This window comes from Crotalus tigris, unplaced genomic scaffold (assembly GCF_016545835.1).
Source record: "Crotalus tigris isolate CLP2741 ecotype Arizona unplaced genomic scaffold, ASM1654583v1 scf7180000017666.379230911805:20528666, whole genome shotgun sequence".
Taxonomy (NCBI): Eukaryota; Metazoa; Chordata; class Lepidosauria; order Squamata; family Viperidae; genus Crotalus; species Crotalus tigris.
Genome location: NW_024096552.1, coordinates 5,696,635 through 5,714,329, shown reverse-complemented (window position 1 = coordinate 5,714,329; position 17,695 = coordinate 5,696,635). Strand labels below are relative to the sequence as shown.

General features: G+C 41.3%; 1 protein-coding gene across 1 annotated transcript; it reads left to right on the top strand.

Annotated features, from left to right (window-relative positions):
• The first annotated feature begins 890 nt into the window (after positions 1-890).
• LOC120305180 (zinc finger protein RFP-like) lies at positions 891-13,626 on the top strand. Its single transcript, XM_039336615.1, has 7 exons — positions 891-1,438; positions 2,580-2,675; positions 3,251-3,481; positions 8,813-8,835; positions 9,487-9,605; positions 10,751-10,783; positions 12,379-13,626. The coding sequence occupies exons 1-7, from the start codon at positions 1,025-1,027 to the stop codon at positions 12,888-12,890; spliced, it is 1,428 nt and encodes a 475-aa protein (XP_039192549.1). The 5' UTR covers positions 891-1,024; the 3' UTR covers positions 12,891-13,626.
• Positions 13,627-17,695: the final 4,069 nt, after the last annotated feature.

Here is a 17,695-nt window from a genome sequence, read left to right as displayed (position 1 = left end):
TTCCTATTAAAAGTGAGAGAAAGGATTTTAATTTCCACCCGTCATTCCCCTTTATCTCTGAGACATCCTATCAACTGCAGCACTGGATTTGGGATTTTATCAAGAATTTCTCCCAGTCTGTTTCATTCCAAGTTTACTCCATCCCATCCCTTAAAGATTTCAGTTTTTTAAAGGCATTTTCCCCTTTAACAAGCTAGTTGGGTAAATAATAATTAATTGGGAATCTGTCCCATGGATGTTTCTTTCTCCCCAGGTTTTTTCAATATCTTTTCCTTTATGCTTGGATCAATAATTGATTGGAGGAGGCATCCCAAGAATGTTTGTTCTCCCCAGTTTTTAACACACACACCCCTTTTTACAGGATGCTCGTGTGGGAAGAAAATCTGGTCCGGATTTCAGCTGTAAAAGGAAAAAACAAAAACAAATGCTGGTGCTATCTGAAGAGGAAGAAGTTTTATTTCCAAGAGTCAAAACCCTTGGAAGGTAGACTGCAAAATATGAAATATTCTAGCAACAACATTTATATTATTCTAAATTAATTTCTTAATTGGTTTTCCTTGTTCATTTTTTAACACTCTTATTAACCCAGAAAAAGAGATGATTGAATCTTTTCCTTTATAATTAAGTTTACCTAGTGAAAATTAAATGTTGGGTGTTGCTTTTTTGTTTTTATAATTTAAAAGATGTATTTAATTATCATGTTCGCTTGTGAATTTAAAAGTTTTCCTTAACTTTATTAGAGCCTAGATCAATATTTCTTATACAACAGTTCTAATACATTTTATACAGATTCATAGATCCTTCTCACACTGGTAATCAGTTGTAATTGACCGGGGCTTCTCTACGATTTGTTCTTTTTAAAATAGTGTCGTTCTCCTTTAAGAAGCCACCGAAGCTGACCGCAACAGCAACAATCATTAGTCTCGATTTCCCGTCTGGGCAGAGCCCAAAGGCGGTCGTCTGATTTGCAAGAAGAGGTGCGAAATTAAGTTTCTCTTTCCTTGTCTCGGCGGAGGAGGCAGCGATGGCGGTCGCAGCGTCCATGCAGGATTTGCTGGAAGAAGCCACCTGCTCCATCTGCCTGGACTATTTCCAGGACCCCGTGCTCATCCCGGAGTGCGGCCACAACTTCTGCCGGGGCTGCCTGACCCGCAGTTGGGGGACGTCGGAATCGGAGGCTTCCTGCCCCCAGTGCAGACAGACCTTCGGGCCCCGCAACGTCCTCCCCAACAGGCAGCTGGCGCGGGTGCTGGAAGTGGCCAGGCGATGCGGAGGCCCTTGGGGCGAGGACGGAGGGAGCTTCTGCACGAAGCACCGGGAGCCCCTCAAGCTCTTTTGTAAGGACCACGAGACCCTCATCTGCGTGGTCTGCAACCTATCCCAAGAGCACAGGGGCCACTGGGTGATCCCGGCGGAGGAGGCTTTCCGGGAGTACCAGGTAGGAATCCGCCAGGGGGAATCCCTGCGGAGGGCCATCCAGTGTTGGCACTGGCAACCCTAGGACCCGTTTACTTGCTTCCTTCTGCTTTATCCCACCCCTTGCCTCTGTGCCTGCAATTTTTTTGAAGACTGGTGTACAGGTAGTTCTCGACTTACAACCGTTCATTGAGTGACTCTTGAAAGTTGCAACAGAACTGAAAAAAAGAGACTTATGACCATTTTTCACACTTATGACCATTGGAGCATCCCTGTGGTCACTGATAAAAATTTGGATGCTTGGCAACTGGCATGTATTTATGATGGCTGCGGTGTCTCGGGGTCATGCGATCACCGTTCGGATAAGCAAAGTCAACGGGGAAGCCAGATTTGCTGTGACTAACTTAACTGTAGTGGTTCAATTAACAACTGTAGCAAGAAAAGGTTGTAAAATGGGACAAAACCTCACTTAAATCAGGGTTCCCCAATCCCTGGGGCATGGTCTGTTTGAAACCAGGCCATGAGAGAGGTGGTGTGCACGTGCACAGATCTATTTGTGTGTGAGGAGGGTGTGCACCTGCCAAATGTAGCTGTTCTCTCTCTTACACACACACACACACACACACACACACACACACACACACACACACAAACAAACACACAAACACACCCTGCTGAAAGGTTGGGACGGCTGACTTAATCCCTTGCTTACCGATGGCAATTGCCTGTAGGGAGAAATAGGCACTCTTTGCCGGCTCACTTTCCACATTTGCTATAGAGCAAGATCATCATAGAGTCCTCCGAAGTCTGGAGTGCAGACCCTGAAAAACACTCCTGGGGGGTCAGGCCAAAGCCACCTCAGCCCAAGCTTTTGTTTCTCCATGATGCTTCTCAGGTGACTGCAAGCAGGAGACTCAGGCAGCTCAATTTCCTGCCATTACAGGTACTTAGAACAATTCATTTAGTGACTGTTCAAAGTTACGACGGCAATGGGAAAAGTGGCTCCTGACCATTTTTTACATTTACAACCGTTGCAGCATCCCTGTGGTCACATGATCAAAATGTGGACGCTTCGCAACTGCCATGTATTTATAACAACTATATATCTTCTAACTGGGTCTTCTTTAGGGAAAAGAAACTCAAATCTTGTATTTTCTCTTAAGATTAAGGTTGGGGAGTGCCTGAAGGCTCAGAAGGAGGAGAAAGAAAAAATAGCTACATACAAAACGGACACAGAGCAAAGAGTGCAGGAGATGCTTGTAAGTATTGATCCAACGACGAGGAGCTTCTGAGCTAATAGGAAGGAGAACACCATCTGCCATCTTTAATAATAGGCAGCCTGTTTGTAAGTACAAGTTCTGACTGAAATGAAATTCCAGTTAAAGACAGTGTTAGGGCACAGAACGTGTTCTTAGCCTGGGGACTGTATCTTTGACTGGGATGTCACCGTTGGCTGAATGAGTCACAGTTGGATTAAGGGCACCTGTCACATGGGCCATGTTTTATAAAGTGGGTTTGGTTTGCATATAAATTAACAAGAGACCATATTTTATCTTATTGAAACAAATGTGAAATCAAACATTTTTCTATCTAGTTTTTTGGAATTCCTGATTGCCAAGAAAATTTTCGTGAGATCATTTAACTTGAGCCTTTTTTTGGTTTTTAGAAACCTTTCCCTCTGTGCTTGTTGATGTCAAAATGGTTTTTTTTTCTCCTAGGAAATTCTTCCATCAGGACTCTTTAGGGAATCTGTTTAAATATTATAATAATAAAAATAAATATAATTAAGTAAAAATAAAACATAAATATTCCTTTTGTTTTTTCTGTCTTCTAGGAGCTCATCGAAAAAGAGAAAAAAAATGTAGTGGCTGAATTCAGAGAACTACAACTCTGGTTAGAAGGACAGGAGGAGCTTATATTGGCTAGAATGGAAGAGACGGAGAAGGAGATTATGGCAATAAAGGAGAAGGGTTTGGCCAAGCACACGGAGGATCTGTGCTCTCTTGACGATCTCATCCGGGAGATAGAAGAGAAGCAGCAGCAGCCAGCCAGCAAACTCTTACAGGTCAGGCAGGAAGTTGAGATCATAGACTCACGTGGCTGGAAGGGACCTAGTCCAATCCTCTGCCCAAGGCAGGATTCCTTATACCATCCCAAACAAATGGTTGTCCAATCTATTATGTTCTGCCATACAGAAACAGGAGGGCGGTTGGTGACTTCCTAGGGTGAGGAATGCATGAGACCTTATTCACCAAGATCAGGTTATGAGATATGCTCAGATGGCACAGACCTGATTTCCCAAAACAAAAGAACTGAACTCAACTGGTGAACTATGAACTGTGGGTGGCCCAGAGGAGGGGGGAAAAGGGTTTTTACTTATGTCGATTTCTATGGGAAAATCCCAGAACTGACTTTACTTCCACTGTGCCTAGATCAGTGGTTCTCAACCTTTTTAATGCCGTGACCCCCAACCGGTCATAAGTCGAGGACTACTCAACTGGTGCAGCACCGTTTGCAGAATGGGACTTTTGGCAGGCTCAGCAGGGCAGAGACAGCCTGGACAATTCCTATTGGCTTTTGAAAGCCAATAGAATTAGATTCTATTCAAGAGAGTCTATTTTATTGTCTTTCAAAAGACAATAGAATAAAAGGGAGTAGCACAGCCAAGGAAAAGGGGAAAAAAATGGCGGCCTGCGTTGTTTGGCGACCCCTGTGAAATGGTCGTTCGACCCCAAATGGGGTCCCAACCCACAGGTTGAGAACCACTGTTCTAGAGTCTCAACATCTTTTTTACATCATGGTGACCAAAACTGGATGCAGTATTCCATGTGTGGCCTTATCAAGGCATTGTAAAGTGGTATTAACACTTCATGTGATCTTGATTCTATCCCTCTGTTAATGCAGCCCAGCACTGTGTTGGTCTTTTTGGCAGGTGCAGCACATTGCTGGCTCATATTTAAGTGATTGTCCACTAGGACTCTGAGGTCCCTCTCACAGTTATTACTATTGAGCAAGGTCCATTTGTAATCATTAATTTGTCACCCTGATAACCCAGTTCCCCATGATTGTTCTGGTATAGTTGTCTTCAATTCGATCTGGTCATCTTTGCAGGTTTCTTCTGGTTTGTATAATCATTTCCAATTTTAAAGTCATTGTTTCATTGTCTGGATTTTCAGTGGGCTGCACTTGCTGATCTGTAAAGCCCTCTATCTTCACTTCTTCCACTCCTGTTGTTTTTTGAATTAGTAGTTTTTTATCTGCAATCAAGATTTTACTTTGTGGCTCTAGGCTGGCACCTTTGTTTTTCGCAAAAGCTTTCAGTTTTTCAGTGTTTGCAAGCATACTTTCAAGTAAGGATTTTAACATAACCAAAGTTTTTTGCTCCCTGACTGACATAGTTATAAATGGTCTTTCTAGTGAAGGCTATTGTACACCTCCATCATTCCTAGAAACCAATTTCACTGCCCAGCTGTTCTCTCAGAGTAGAATCTCTCATAGATAATATCAAGGTCATGTCTGGACTGTGAACAAGTCTCTTTATCTGAGGAAATAAACTGCTGTACCAAGCGTCGCCACAAGATGTCCCCGATAGCATTTAAACTTTTTTTCAGGTACCGGGCTAGTTTTTTATCTGATTCAAGTTCTTTTTTTGCAAAAAACATAAAATAGCAGGTTCCAGTAAGAGGAGGAACTTTTGAGTCCCCAAATTCCCCCAAAAAAGTAAATATCTAATTATATTAAGTTGGTTTTTTTATTTAATTTTTTTTAAAAAAACAACAAAACAACACACATACAGTGTATACGCCTCCTTTTTTTTTAACAGCAATTTCGTAACGGTAATCTTCTATTATTTACATTTCCCCCCCTTATTCTTCTTTAGATATATTTGTCCTTGTTGTCCCGTTGTTTCTTGTTTACATTTTTATTCCTTCATACTATACCTCATACTAAAAATAATACGTATTATTATTACTATACATTATTATACACACATTTTCCACTTTTGACCTTTCCACATTTATTCTCCTTTATTATTTCTAGTCTCCAACCAATCATACCACTTATTCCATGTTAGATAGTACTCTGTATCTTCCTTTTCTTTTATCTCTTTTGTTAATTTGTCCATCTCAGCACAATCCAGGATTTTTCTTATCACTTCTTCCTCTAATGATATATTCTCATTTTTCCAGAACTGTGCGTATACTATTCTTGCTGCTGTTGTTATATGTAGAATTAAGAACCGTATTTCTTTACTATATTTTCTGTTTAAAATACCCAGCAGAAAGATCTCTGGTTTCCAGTCTATGGGTTGGTCTATTATTTCTTCCATCCATCTTCTTATTTTAGTCCAGTATTTTTTTGGAGCTGAGTATGTCCACCATAAATGATAATATGTTCCATGTACTTTTTTACATTTCCAACATGTTGGCGAATTGTTCTGGAACATCTTGGCAAGCTTTGCTGGTGGAAGATGCCATCTGTAAAACATTTTCAACTGGTTTTCCTTGAATGGGGCTGACATAGTCAATTTTATGTTTATTTCCCATATTTTTTCCCATTTCTCCAATACTATATCCAAAAATTTTTGCCCATCTAATAATTGTGTCTTTGACAACCTTGTCTTCCATTTTATATCTCAATAGGTATTTGTATAAACTGCTAATTAATTTTATTTCGGTTCCATGTATAATTTTATCCAATTCTTGCAGCTCTTTTTGTATTTCATATAATTTTTTATCCTCTGTATATTTAGATTGAATTTGTGTAAATGTCCACCAGTCAATGATTTTGCTCATTTCTGCTGCCTCTATATATTGTTTGACTTTATCATCTGCTATATCTTCCTGATGGTATAGCTTTGGAATTTTTTTTGTATTATATTTTTTTTCTTCCCATCTATATTGTACTGTTCCATTTTCATCTTGTAGTTGATGTATTGTTCTTTTGCCGTTTTCTTTTTTTAATTTATAGGCCAACCATCGACCAGTTTTATTCATATTTTCAAAGTAATTTTGTTTCACCATCCTAATTTTCTGTGCCATTTCTTTTTGTGTTGTCAGGGTAATCTTATGTTTTATAATAGTCCATTTTTCTTTTATCTTTTTGTTTTGTGGATCCTTCTGTAGGTCACCTTCTATTTTTTTAAGTTCTTCTTGTAATTTTCCTTGTTGAAGTCTCCTATCTTTATTTTTCTTAGAATTGTATGCAATTGTCAATCCCCGAATGTAGGCTTTTGTATCCCACAAATTTTGTGTTGATGTCTCTTCCTTTTTATTTACCTGAAAAAATAACGTCAACTCCTTTTCTAGCATCTGTATATATTGTTTATCTTTATACAGTCTGATCAGAAAAAATCAAAATTAATATATTTGGATGAAGAGGGGAGAATTTTGGAAATAGAATTAGAGCAAAAACAAATCTTATTAACGGCAGTATATGCGCCAAATACTAATCAACATGAATTTTTTAAAAAGGTACATAAGAAACTAGTGGATCTGGATTATGAAAGTATTTGTATGATTGAAGATTTAAATGCAATTGTTGATGTTAAGAAAGATTATAAGAATAGTAAAAAGAATAAAAAGAAGAAAAATATATTACCAAAATCGTTCTTTGACATGGTAACAGAACTCAACCTTCAGGATATATGGAGAGAGATGCACAGGTCAGACAAACAATACACGTTTTATTCGTATCCGCATCAATCTTGGTCTAGGATTGATATGGCTTGGGCAACAACAGAAGTACAAAATGGGATAGAGGAAATTGAAATAGGACTTAATGATAGGGCAGATCATAATCCAATAATAATAAAATGGAAAGGCCAGAAACAGATAAAAAGATGGTCAATGAAGTTGGTCTTTTCAATGTTTTGTTTCCCCTGAGTGATCAAACGCTGCCATTTTAGAGGGTGGGAAGAAGAAAGAAAAATCCCCTTCCCTCTCCTCATAAGGGGAAGAATTTTCAAAAAGCTTTTAACAGGAAAAGTACTTAGGTTACAGAGAAGGTAAAATCTCACCCAATTCCTCCACGTTGCTTTCAAAGTGTTTGTTAGTGAGTTTGGCCTTAGCTGTCAGCAGCTTGATGATGGGTCACATTAGTGGCCGATCTTTTCCCCGTCAGCTTGAAGAGCTGCCCCTTATCAAACAGGAGGGCTGCCGCCTTTTCGTGATCACTCGGGGGTCCTCTTCCTGCTTGTCACCCCTATAGGGTGACTTCCAACCCTCTTCAGGGTCCCCCGGCAGGAGAAAACCAGATGGTGGAGAGAGAGATCACCCCACCCGTCCGCCCGCATAGCGATCGCAAACCGGAAGCCTTCTTTTTGACTCTCTCCTTTTTTTTGATAAATTTTATTGAAATTATAATAGTGAAAAGTACAAATGAAAATAAAGAAAGGGAAATGGAGAAGCATAAGAATGGGAAAGAAGTGTTGGATAAAGGAGAAAAAAAAGCATTGACTTCAGCACAGTAAAATACAAAATAAAATTACAGCTTCAACTTTTTACATTTACATATTTAGAAATTATTAGCCATGTCTATAAAAACAAATTAATCTAATAAGCAAAACCAAGCATCAGTAGTTCATTTTTTTCTATCTTGAGCATAAAGTCCAGAAGCAGTTTCCAAGTAGAAACAAAGGATATCTAATTAAAGCAGTCACTTTTTTTCATTTTTTTCTAGCTGCATCACTTTTTTCATCCATTCTTCTGTTGTGGAGATTGATATATCTTTCCATTTCTGTGCAAGTAGGACTCTGGCTGCACTCGAGATGTACGAAGTATAACCTCGAGATGTACAAAGTATAAAGTAACAAAGTTCAGAATCTTTTTTCAGCTCATTATTATTTTTTTTACTCTTTCTATGGAAAGGAAACTTAGAAAGTATGAAGGCTACAGGTGGTCCTTGACTTATGACCACAATTGGGCCTGAAATTTCTGTTGCTAAGCAAAATAGTTGATAAGTGATTTTTGCCCCATTTTACAACCTTTCTTGCCACTGTTGTTAAGTGAATCACTGCAGTTGCTAAGTTAGTAATACATTTGTTAAGTGAATCTAGCTTCTCCATTGACTTTGCTTGTCAGAAGGTCCCAAAAGGTGATCACATGACCCCCGGGACACTGCAGTCATAAATATGAATCAGTTGCCAAGCGGCTGAATTTTGATCATGTGACCATGGGGATGCTGCAACGGTCTTAAGTGTGAAAAATGGTCATAAGTCGGTTTTTGCATTGCCGTTGTAACTTTGAACGGTCACTAAATGAACTGTTGAAATTCAAGGATTACCTGTAATGGCTAATATTAGGGATCCATAATGTAATTCAGAAAAAGCAGGCAATGTGAAAAGCAAGAATTCAAAGAATTTAACTTTCTGCTTTGTCTCTCTCTTTTTTTTTAGGACATTGGAAGCATCTTGAAGAAGTAAGTGAATCCACCCTCCTCTTTACAGTCTCAAAGATTGACAGCTCCTCCAGCAGTTTTCCTATTTTGGAAAGTTCTGTTGGTGTTTCGCAGTAATTTCATTTAAAGACAATGTACTGTAATTCAGGGCTTTTTAGACATTTTCTCAGACAACCTCAGCACAATATAATTAGCAATATTTGATGTGATTAATTATTATGGTTGATTGCATAGTCAGCCAGATGTTTAGACTGAATTTGGCATTTTTATCCATCTATTGAGTCTTTCCCAAGAAGAGACAGATGTCTGATGGTTTTAAAGGTATCATTGTAGGATGTAATGCAAGTATCATACATACATGCCAGTTACCAAGCACCCAAATTGTGATTACAGGGACACTGTGATAGATGTTAAATGTGAAAATGGTTTTAAGTCATTTTTTTGAGAGCTGTTGTAATAAATAGTCACAAATTGAAGGTAACTGCATTCGTCACTATTAAATTTCATTGCATTACCTTTAATCCATCAAGATCAGTTTGAATGATTGAATGTTATATCCATCTTCTAGATTGCTTACCTACCTCATCCATATTAGTCATTAGTCATCAGTCATCTGGTAAGATACAATCCATTTTTTTGGCCATTTTCAAGAATGTTCTTTTGTCTTGGCAGATATCAGGCAAACGAAACATATGAGAATCCAGTGGATTTACTTCCAGAGCTGAAGTGGACAATCTGGGATTACAGTGATATCATTGCGCTCCTGAAAAGTGCCAAGAAAAAATTTAAAGGTAAAAAACAGCCACTGATATGTTACGCTGGATGACATTTTGACCCCAGAGCATCCAAAAGAGATTCAGGGGGATCAAAGAGGGATCGATGTCAGGATCAGTGGAAGAGACACCTTCATTTCTCTGGGGAAAGGCCTTGTTTCCTGGCACCAGGAGGGGGAACAGGAGCTTTCTGCTTTCTCACATTAGAAGAGGTGTGTGACTGAAAAATGGAAACCATTAGCTAGTGATATTTGACCAATTACAGGTAGTCCTCGACTTACAACAGTTCATTTAGTGACTGTTCAATGTTAGAAAAAAGTCATGTGATTGCCTTTTGTGACATTCTGACAAGCAAAGTCAATGGGGAAGTGAGATTCACTTAATCGTGTTACTAGTTTAACAAGTGCAGTGATTCACTTAACAAATGTGGCAAGAAAAGCCGTAAAATGGGGCAAAACTCACTTAACAAGTTTTTTGCTTAGCAACATAAGTTCTGGGTTCAATTGTCATACGTCGAGGGCTATCTATATTGTTCATTTCCCAGATCCATATGCAGTGACCACTGGGGAAGCAGAATAAGCTTCCACTAAATATAATGGAATATATAGAAGTAGTCCTTGACTTACAACCACAGTTGAGCCAGAAATTTCATTTGCTAAGCAAAGAGATTGTTAAGTGAGTCATGCCCCTTTTAATGACCTTTTTGCCATGATTATTAAGCTAATCTGGCTTTCCCCATTGTCAGAAGCTCCCTAGGAAGGTTGCAAGATCAGTTTGAATGTTTGAATGTTGTGACAGTCACAGAGCCCTGGGATGCTGCAAGCCTTGTAAATACATGCTGGTTGCCAAGTGCCCAAATTTTGATCTGTAGTGGTGATAAGTCTGAGAACTGGTCATAGGTCACTTTCTTGAGTGCCGCTGTAACTTTGAACAGTCACTAAGTGAGTGGTTGTAAGTTGAGGACTACCTATATATGGAATATATAGTAGAATATATTTATATCTGGTAGAATATATACAGCCACCAATGACATCCTGGCTTGTAGCTTATTCCTTATATCCTGATTTGAGTCCAAAGAAACAAACAAAGGTATCTCTGGGGAGGCCCTTCTGTTGCTCCATTTCCAGCGATGAGATGCTGAATCCCTCCCTTTTCTTCCCCAGATACTCTGGAAAGTGGACTTCAACTACAGGAAGGTAAATATGAGTTATAAGAATCTCTTATATCGCTTGCTATTTTAAGCTCTGATGCTAGTAGCTTTAAGAGAAACAAAATAGAGTAACAAAAAAGAAAAGTATAGGATTAGATACCTTAAAGACTACGATGATCCAGTAAACTTTAATGATTTTATGATTAATTACGACCTGTTACTTGCTGTTTACATGTTCACTATGAGCTTATGCACCAGAGACAAATTTGTTTTGTGTCTTATCACACTTGGCCAATAAAGAATTGAATTCTATTCTATTCTATTCTATTCTATTCTATTCTATTCTATTCTATTCTATTCTATTCTATTCTATTCTATTCTATTCTATTCTATTCTACTAAATTGAAGTAGGTCTTGGTGTAAAATGCAATATCTGGAAAAATGGGAAACTATGGGCTGGGACTGAATGGAACATAAACTTTCTACCAAGCTAATAACATCCTGTTGATTTTACTGCCTGCCTATAAATTGGTGAGACACCAGATCTTTGGGAGCAGAGAAATTAGGACTTTTGGGTGAAAGCAAAGTTGGAGCACTAGGCTCATCAAAGTTATGAAAGCAGAGGTTTCCTGAGCAAGATCCTCCCCTATTGTACATTCCTGTGATATTCTGATGCTCGTGGAGAAAAGGGCAGATCTTCCTCACATTCCATTATGTGTCCCAAGTTACCTCTGGGGGATCCTTCTGACTCTGCCAGTTCACAATTGAAACATGGCAGCCTCTTGCTCTGCCTGATCTTCTGTATTAAAGCTCCAGGCAGAGTCCCTGTTCACACCTTGGCCCTCCCAGGAACTCACTGAAGGCAAAGGCAAACACTCTTCACTCCGAATCCTATTACTCTCACCTTCAAGAGGAAAGCTAAAGAAAATTGTACAGCAGACATGTCAAACACAAGGCCTGGGAAGTGGTTTCATGTGGCCCGCGAAGCCATCCTGGAAACAGTGAGAGAATAGCCCCCTCTGCCTTGGCCCTGGCCCAGGCCAGCTGAGAGCCAATGTTCAAATTTGTGGTGGCCATCTATGCTGAAACGCATTCAGTCTTAGCTCCATAAGCCCCCCCCCCGCATGGCCTGAGAGGAACAGTGAGGCTCCTCCAGTGGACCATGCCTTGGCACTTGCCCTGGTCCCACCCCCTTCTGCCAGAGACCCTCAGATCTGTCCCACTCCTGCCCAGGCCCCCACAGGCACCCTTGACGCGAATGGTGTAGAGCTGGCCACACCTACCCAGTAGGCCACACCCAATCCGTCCACACCCACCCAGTAGGCTGCACCCACCCCAGCCACACCCACCCGGCCCCTGAGGGCAGCCGCAATCCTGATGCGGCCCTCAATGAAATTGAGTTTGACACCCCTGTTTTAGAGGAATGCTAGAAGGGGGTGAAGGGTTGGAAGGACTACTAGGCAATGTGGAGGTGTTGTTTCAAAAAGCAGTGAATCTTCCAGTCCTGGAGGGGGTGTTGGAAGCTGAACTCCTTTCAGAGTGGAGGCTTTAAGTTTGCTATCTTGGGGGTGAAGACACAAACCAGGCCTGCAGCTGAAGCTCTTGTTCTTCTCCTTCCTTCCTTCCCTTCCCCCCCTACAGCGAATGTAAGTCTGAATCCACGGACAGCCGATCCTGGGGTCCTTGTCATCTCCAAGGATCAGAAAAGCGTCAAAAGAGTTGAGCCAGAGAGACTAATCTATGCTGACCCAAACCGCAAGAGATTTGTACCTAATCCTTATGTCCTTGGCTGTCAGAGGTTCTCAACAGGGCGACATTTCTGGGAAGTTACTGTAGGAGATACAGCAGGATGGGGTGTAGGGGTTGCCAAGAAGCCGGTGAAAGAAACATATGTTGATATGCAGACCAGCCAATGGGTGTTTAGGAAATGGGGAGAGAAATATATGGCTAGCTCTCCATCATACTCTGAATTTGTCCTGACCGAGAAGCCCACGAGGATCCGCATCTCTCTCAACTGTGAAATGGGACAAGTGAGCTTTTTTGATACCGGGACCGCAGCTCTGCTCCATACATTCTCGGACGCTTCCTTGGTTGGAGAGACCCTTCTGCCCTCTTTCTCTTTGATTGAAGACGCCTCCCTGACCCTCCCCTAAAAGAGGGGACCTCCATAGGCAAAACTTTAAAAAATCCCTATTTGCTGAGCAGTGATTTCCGAAAGGTTCCTCAGCTTTTTGCTACTGCACCTTCCTTTGGTGGTCTATGCCACACTGAGTTGCTTGCAGCTGTGTAGCCTTGGAAATGGAAAGAACGGGTCAGTCAATCAATCTAAAATGAGGTGTCCAATCGAAGCTTTATAGGCTTTAGGGTCATGGGTTCGGGTGTATCAGTATTAAAAATACCTTATCTTACAGCTAAACCCCAAAATCATGGGTTTTAGATGTCCGTCACAGCTCATTTATGTATCATGCTTGTTTCTTTAACATTTAGTTGCAGTCAGTGATTCTGTAGGTTCCCATAATTGAATATATTCTGTAATCTTTCTCTGTTTTTTCTTCTTTCTGCTTCCTTTTAAATATACACAATACTCATAATCCCAACAAACCTTAGCAGGGCTTCAGCAAATATTAGACTCCATGTAAGACTTACAGGATCATTGTTGTTAGTTGCGAAGTCGTGTCCGACTCATCGCGACCCCCATGGACAATGTTCCTCCAGGCTCATAGTGTGGTTTTTAAAAAAAATTCTTACAATCCTAGTGTTGCTTCTATCTTTTTATACTTATCTAAGTTATCTACAACAATCGGATTACTAATTGTAATTTTAAATGTGTCTCATGCATTGTAGCTCCTTCCTTTGCAATTTTATGTCAATAAATTAATTTTTACCTCATTTTTTTCTGCCAATACGAGATCTTATTTCTATTTTAGAGCGATGTTATTAGTTTTATTGTCAACCATCCCATTTGGCACATTTCAACAAATGGAACTCCCAGCTCTTTAAAACTACCAAGAGTAAAACTTTACTGAAAGATCCATCTAGGCACAGTGGAAGCAAAGTCAGTTCTGGGATTTTCCCATAAAAACCCACCTAGGTAAAACCCCCTTTCCGTCTCTGGGGCACCCACAGTTCATAGTTCACCAGTTGAGTTCAGTTCTTTTGTTTTGGGAAATCAGGTCTGTGCCATCTGAGCATACTGTATCTCATAACTTGACCTTGTGAATAAGGTCTCACTGGCAACAGCAAACTCTCACGAATTCCTCACCCTAGGAAGTCACCAATTCCCCCTCCTGTTTCTTCTGTATGACAGAACACAAGGTAAAATCAAATGCAGGAAACTATGGAGCGAGTCAGTTTTGACATTTATGCCGTTTCAAATCAAACAAATCAGTGATTATTCAGTATAATACACAGAAACAGAAGACACGTAGAAGAGAGTAAACAAAACATACACATTGGTTATGTGTCCTGAATATGTCACCAAAATTAAATAGAATTGTAAAAATGAAATACATTATTAAATACATTATTTGACAAGATGCCAAATAGCACTCTTTCTTTCTTCCTTTGATGCACTCTGCCTTTTAGTAACTGTAGAAGAAGCAGCCAATCTGGTGTAGTGGTTAAGAAATCAAGCTAGAAGCCCTGAGTTCTAATCCTGCCTTAGGCACAAAGCCAGCTGGTTGACCTTGGACCTATCACTCTCATTCAGCCCTAGGAAGCAGGCAATGGCAAGCCACTCCCGAATCCTTGCCAAGAAAAGTGCAGGGAGATTCATCCAGTCAGTTGCCAGGGGTCAACACACTGAGGCACCCCAAAAGTGACTTCAATACTGAGATGGGGGTCAGATCCAGTTTGGTCTAGTGGTTAAGGCACAAGGCTAGGAAGAGGAAGACTGTGAGTTCAAGTCCTGCCTTAGCCATGAAAGCCAACTGGGTGATTTAGAGCCAGTCATTCTCTCTCAGTCCAACCCACCTCACAGGGCTGTTGTGGGGAAATTGAAGGAGGAACATGTGTCGGATATGTTTGCCACCTTGATTTATTTGTAAACATAATAAAGGTGAGATACATATAGTTAATAAACAATCAGGAAGGTGAAGCTGAAGTCTGATATGGTGACTCTGAATGCTAACAGAGTCATCTCAAAACATCTGAACAACTGAAGACTGACAAGCTGCTGCTGGCAAAGGAGCATGTGAGGAATCCAAACGAACGTATCTAATACAGCTAGTCCTCGAATCACAACCACAACTGAGCCCCAAATTTCTTCTGCCAAGTGAGACAGCTGTTAAGTGAGCTTTGCTCCATTTTAACTGTATCATGGGGGAAGAAGGAGAAGGGAATGGAAGTTCGGCAGGAAAGAGGAGGAGAGCAGGGGATAGAGAGGGAGGGCGAGAGGAATAGGGGAGTCTCTTTGCGGGCAGAGAAGGGAGAGGAGGGAGGTGGGGCCTCGTGGCCCACGTGGTCTCCACCTCATGGAATGGGGGGGGAGTGATGTGAGGATAGGTTGAGGAAAGGGGGAAAAAGTGTGAGGGAAAGTGGAGAAAAGAGTGTGGGGGAGGTAGGGAAAGGTCTGTGAGGAAAGATTGAGAAAGGAGGAGGAGGAAGGGGAAAGAGAGGGAGAGAAAGGGAGGCAGGCAGTGGCAGGAGAGACCAGCAAGCATCAGGGGAGAGAAAGAGGAAGAATGGCTGACTGGCCATCTGACCACCCCCACACCATGTCACCCACCCGTGGGAGGAGGCTGCTCAAGGGACCAGCTGGAAGGACAAGACAGCATAGTCCTGCTGACCCTGGCAAGTGGAGGTGTTTGAGGGAGGGAGCAGAATGGATGGGCAGCCACAACCACGGACTGTAGCAGGGGAAGGCGCCCAGGCGGTTGGAAAAGAGGGCCAGGGGAACTTGGACCCCAGTGACTCTTTGTGGGGTAGTGCTCCATGATGATCTTTCTTGTCACAGTTGTTAAGCGAATCATATGGACCCAGGAAATTATAGACCTATCAGCCTGACCTCAATATCTGTCAGAGGACTGCTGTGGATATAATTTACTTGGACTTCAGTAAGGCATTTGATAAAGTAGATCACAACCTACTACTTGATAAGATAGAAAAATGTAGGTTAGACAGCATCACCACCAGATGAATCTGTAGCTGGCTGACCGGCCGTACTCAGCGTGTGGTCCTCAATGGAACCGCATCTACATGGAGGGAAGTGTGTAGTGGGGTGCCCCAGGGCTCTGTTCTGGGCCCAGTGCTCTTCAACATCTTCATCAACGATTTGGACGAGGGGATAGATGGGGAAATCATCAAATTTGCAGACGACAGCAAGCTGGCAGGAATAGCCAACACTCCAGAAGACAGGCTTAGGATACAGGAGGATCTGGACAGACTTGAACACTGGGCACTATCTAACAAAATGAAATTCAATGGTGAAAAAAGTAATGTTCTACATTTAGGCAAGAAAAACCAAATGTACAGGTATAGTATAGGGGGTAACTCTGAGAGGGATCTCGGAGTCCTAGTGGACAATCACTTAAATATGAGCCAGCAGGGTGCTGCAGCTGCCAAAAAGGCCAACACAGTGCTGGCTGCATTAACAGAGGGATAGAATCAAGATCACGTGAAGTATTAATACTACTTTACAATGCCTTGGTAAGGCCACACTTGGAATACTGCATCCAGTTTTGGTCACCACGATGTAAAAAAGATGTTGAAACTCTAGAGAGAGTACAGAGAAGAGCAACAAAGATGATTAGGAGACTGGAGATTAAAGCATATAAGGAAAGGCTGCTGGAATTGGGTATGTCTAGTTTAATGCGGAGAAGAACGAGGGGGGACATGATAGCAGTGTTCCAAATATCTCAGGGGCTGCCACAAAGAAGAGGGAGTCAAGCTATTCTCCAAAGCACCTGCAGGCAGGACAAGAAGCAACGGGTGGAAACTAATCAAGGAGAGAAGCAACCTAGAACTAAGGAGAAACTTCCTGACAGTTAGAACAGTTAACCAGTGGAACAACCTGCCTCCAGAAGTGGTAAATGCTCCAACACTGGAAGTTTTTAAGAAGAGACTGGACAGCCATTTGTCTGAAATGGTATAGGGTTTCCTGCCTGAGCAGGGGGTTGGATTAGATGACCTCCAAGGTCCCTTCCAACTTTTTATTATTATTATGGATCATCGCACAGTCAGCCAGATGTTCAGACTGGATTTGGCATTTTGTCTACCTATCGGGTCCTTACCCAGGACCTGGGATAGGCAGATGTGAATGTTTGATGTTATTACAGATATCGTTGCAGGATGGAAGCAGTTCCTAGTAAAGCCGCCTTTTGCAATTGACTAATGGCAAATTTGTTAATGCCAATGGTGTTCAAGTGGTGCTCCAGTTTTTGGGGGATTGCACCCAAGGCGCCTATGACTATTGCTGCTACCTTTGCTTGCTTTTGCCACAGTCTTTCTATTTCTATTTGTAGGTCTTTGTATTTTGTTATCTTCTCCAGCTCTTTCTCTTCTATTCTGCTGTCTCCAGGCACTGCCACATCCACTATCCAGACTTTTTTGTCTTTCTTATCGACAATTGTTAAGTCCGGGGTGTTATGTTGCAGGTGCTTGTCTGTTTGAATTCTGAAATCCCAGAGCAGTTTAATTTTATCATTTTCTATGACTTTCTCTATTTTATGATCCCATCAGTTTTGCTTACAGGCAAATGATATTTTTTGCAGATCTTCCAATGCACCATTGTTGCTACTTTGTCATGCTGCTGCTTGTAGTCATTATTATTATTATTATTATCGATCATCGCACAGTCAGCCAGATGTTCAGACTGGATTTGGCATTTTGTCTACCTATCGAGTCCTTACCCAGGACCTGGGATAGGCAGATGTGGATGTTTGATGGTATTACAGATATCGTCGCAGGATGGAAGCAGTTCCTAATAAGGCCGCCTTTTGCAATTGACTAATAGCGAATT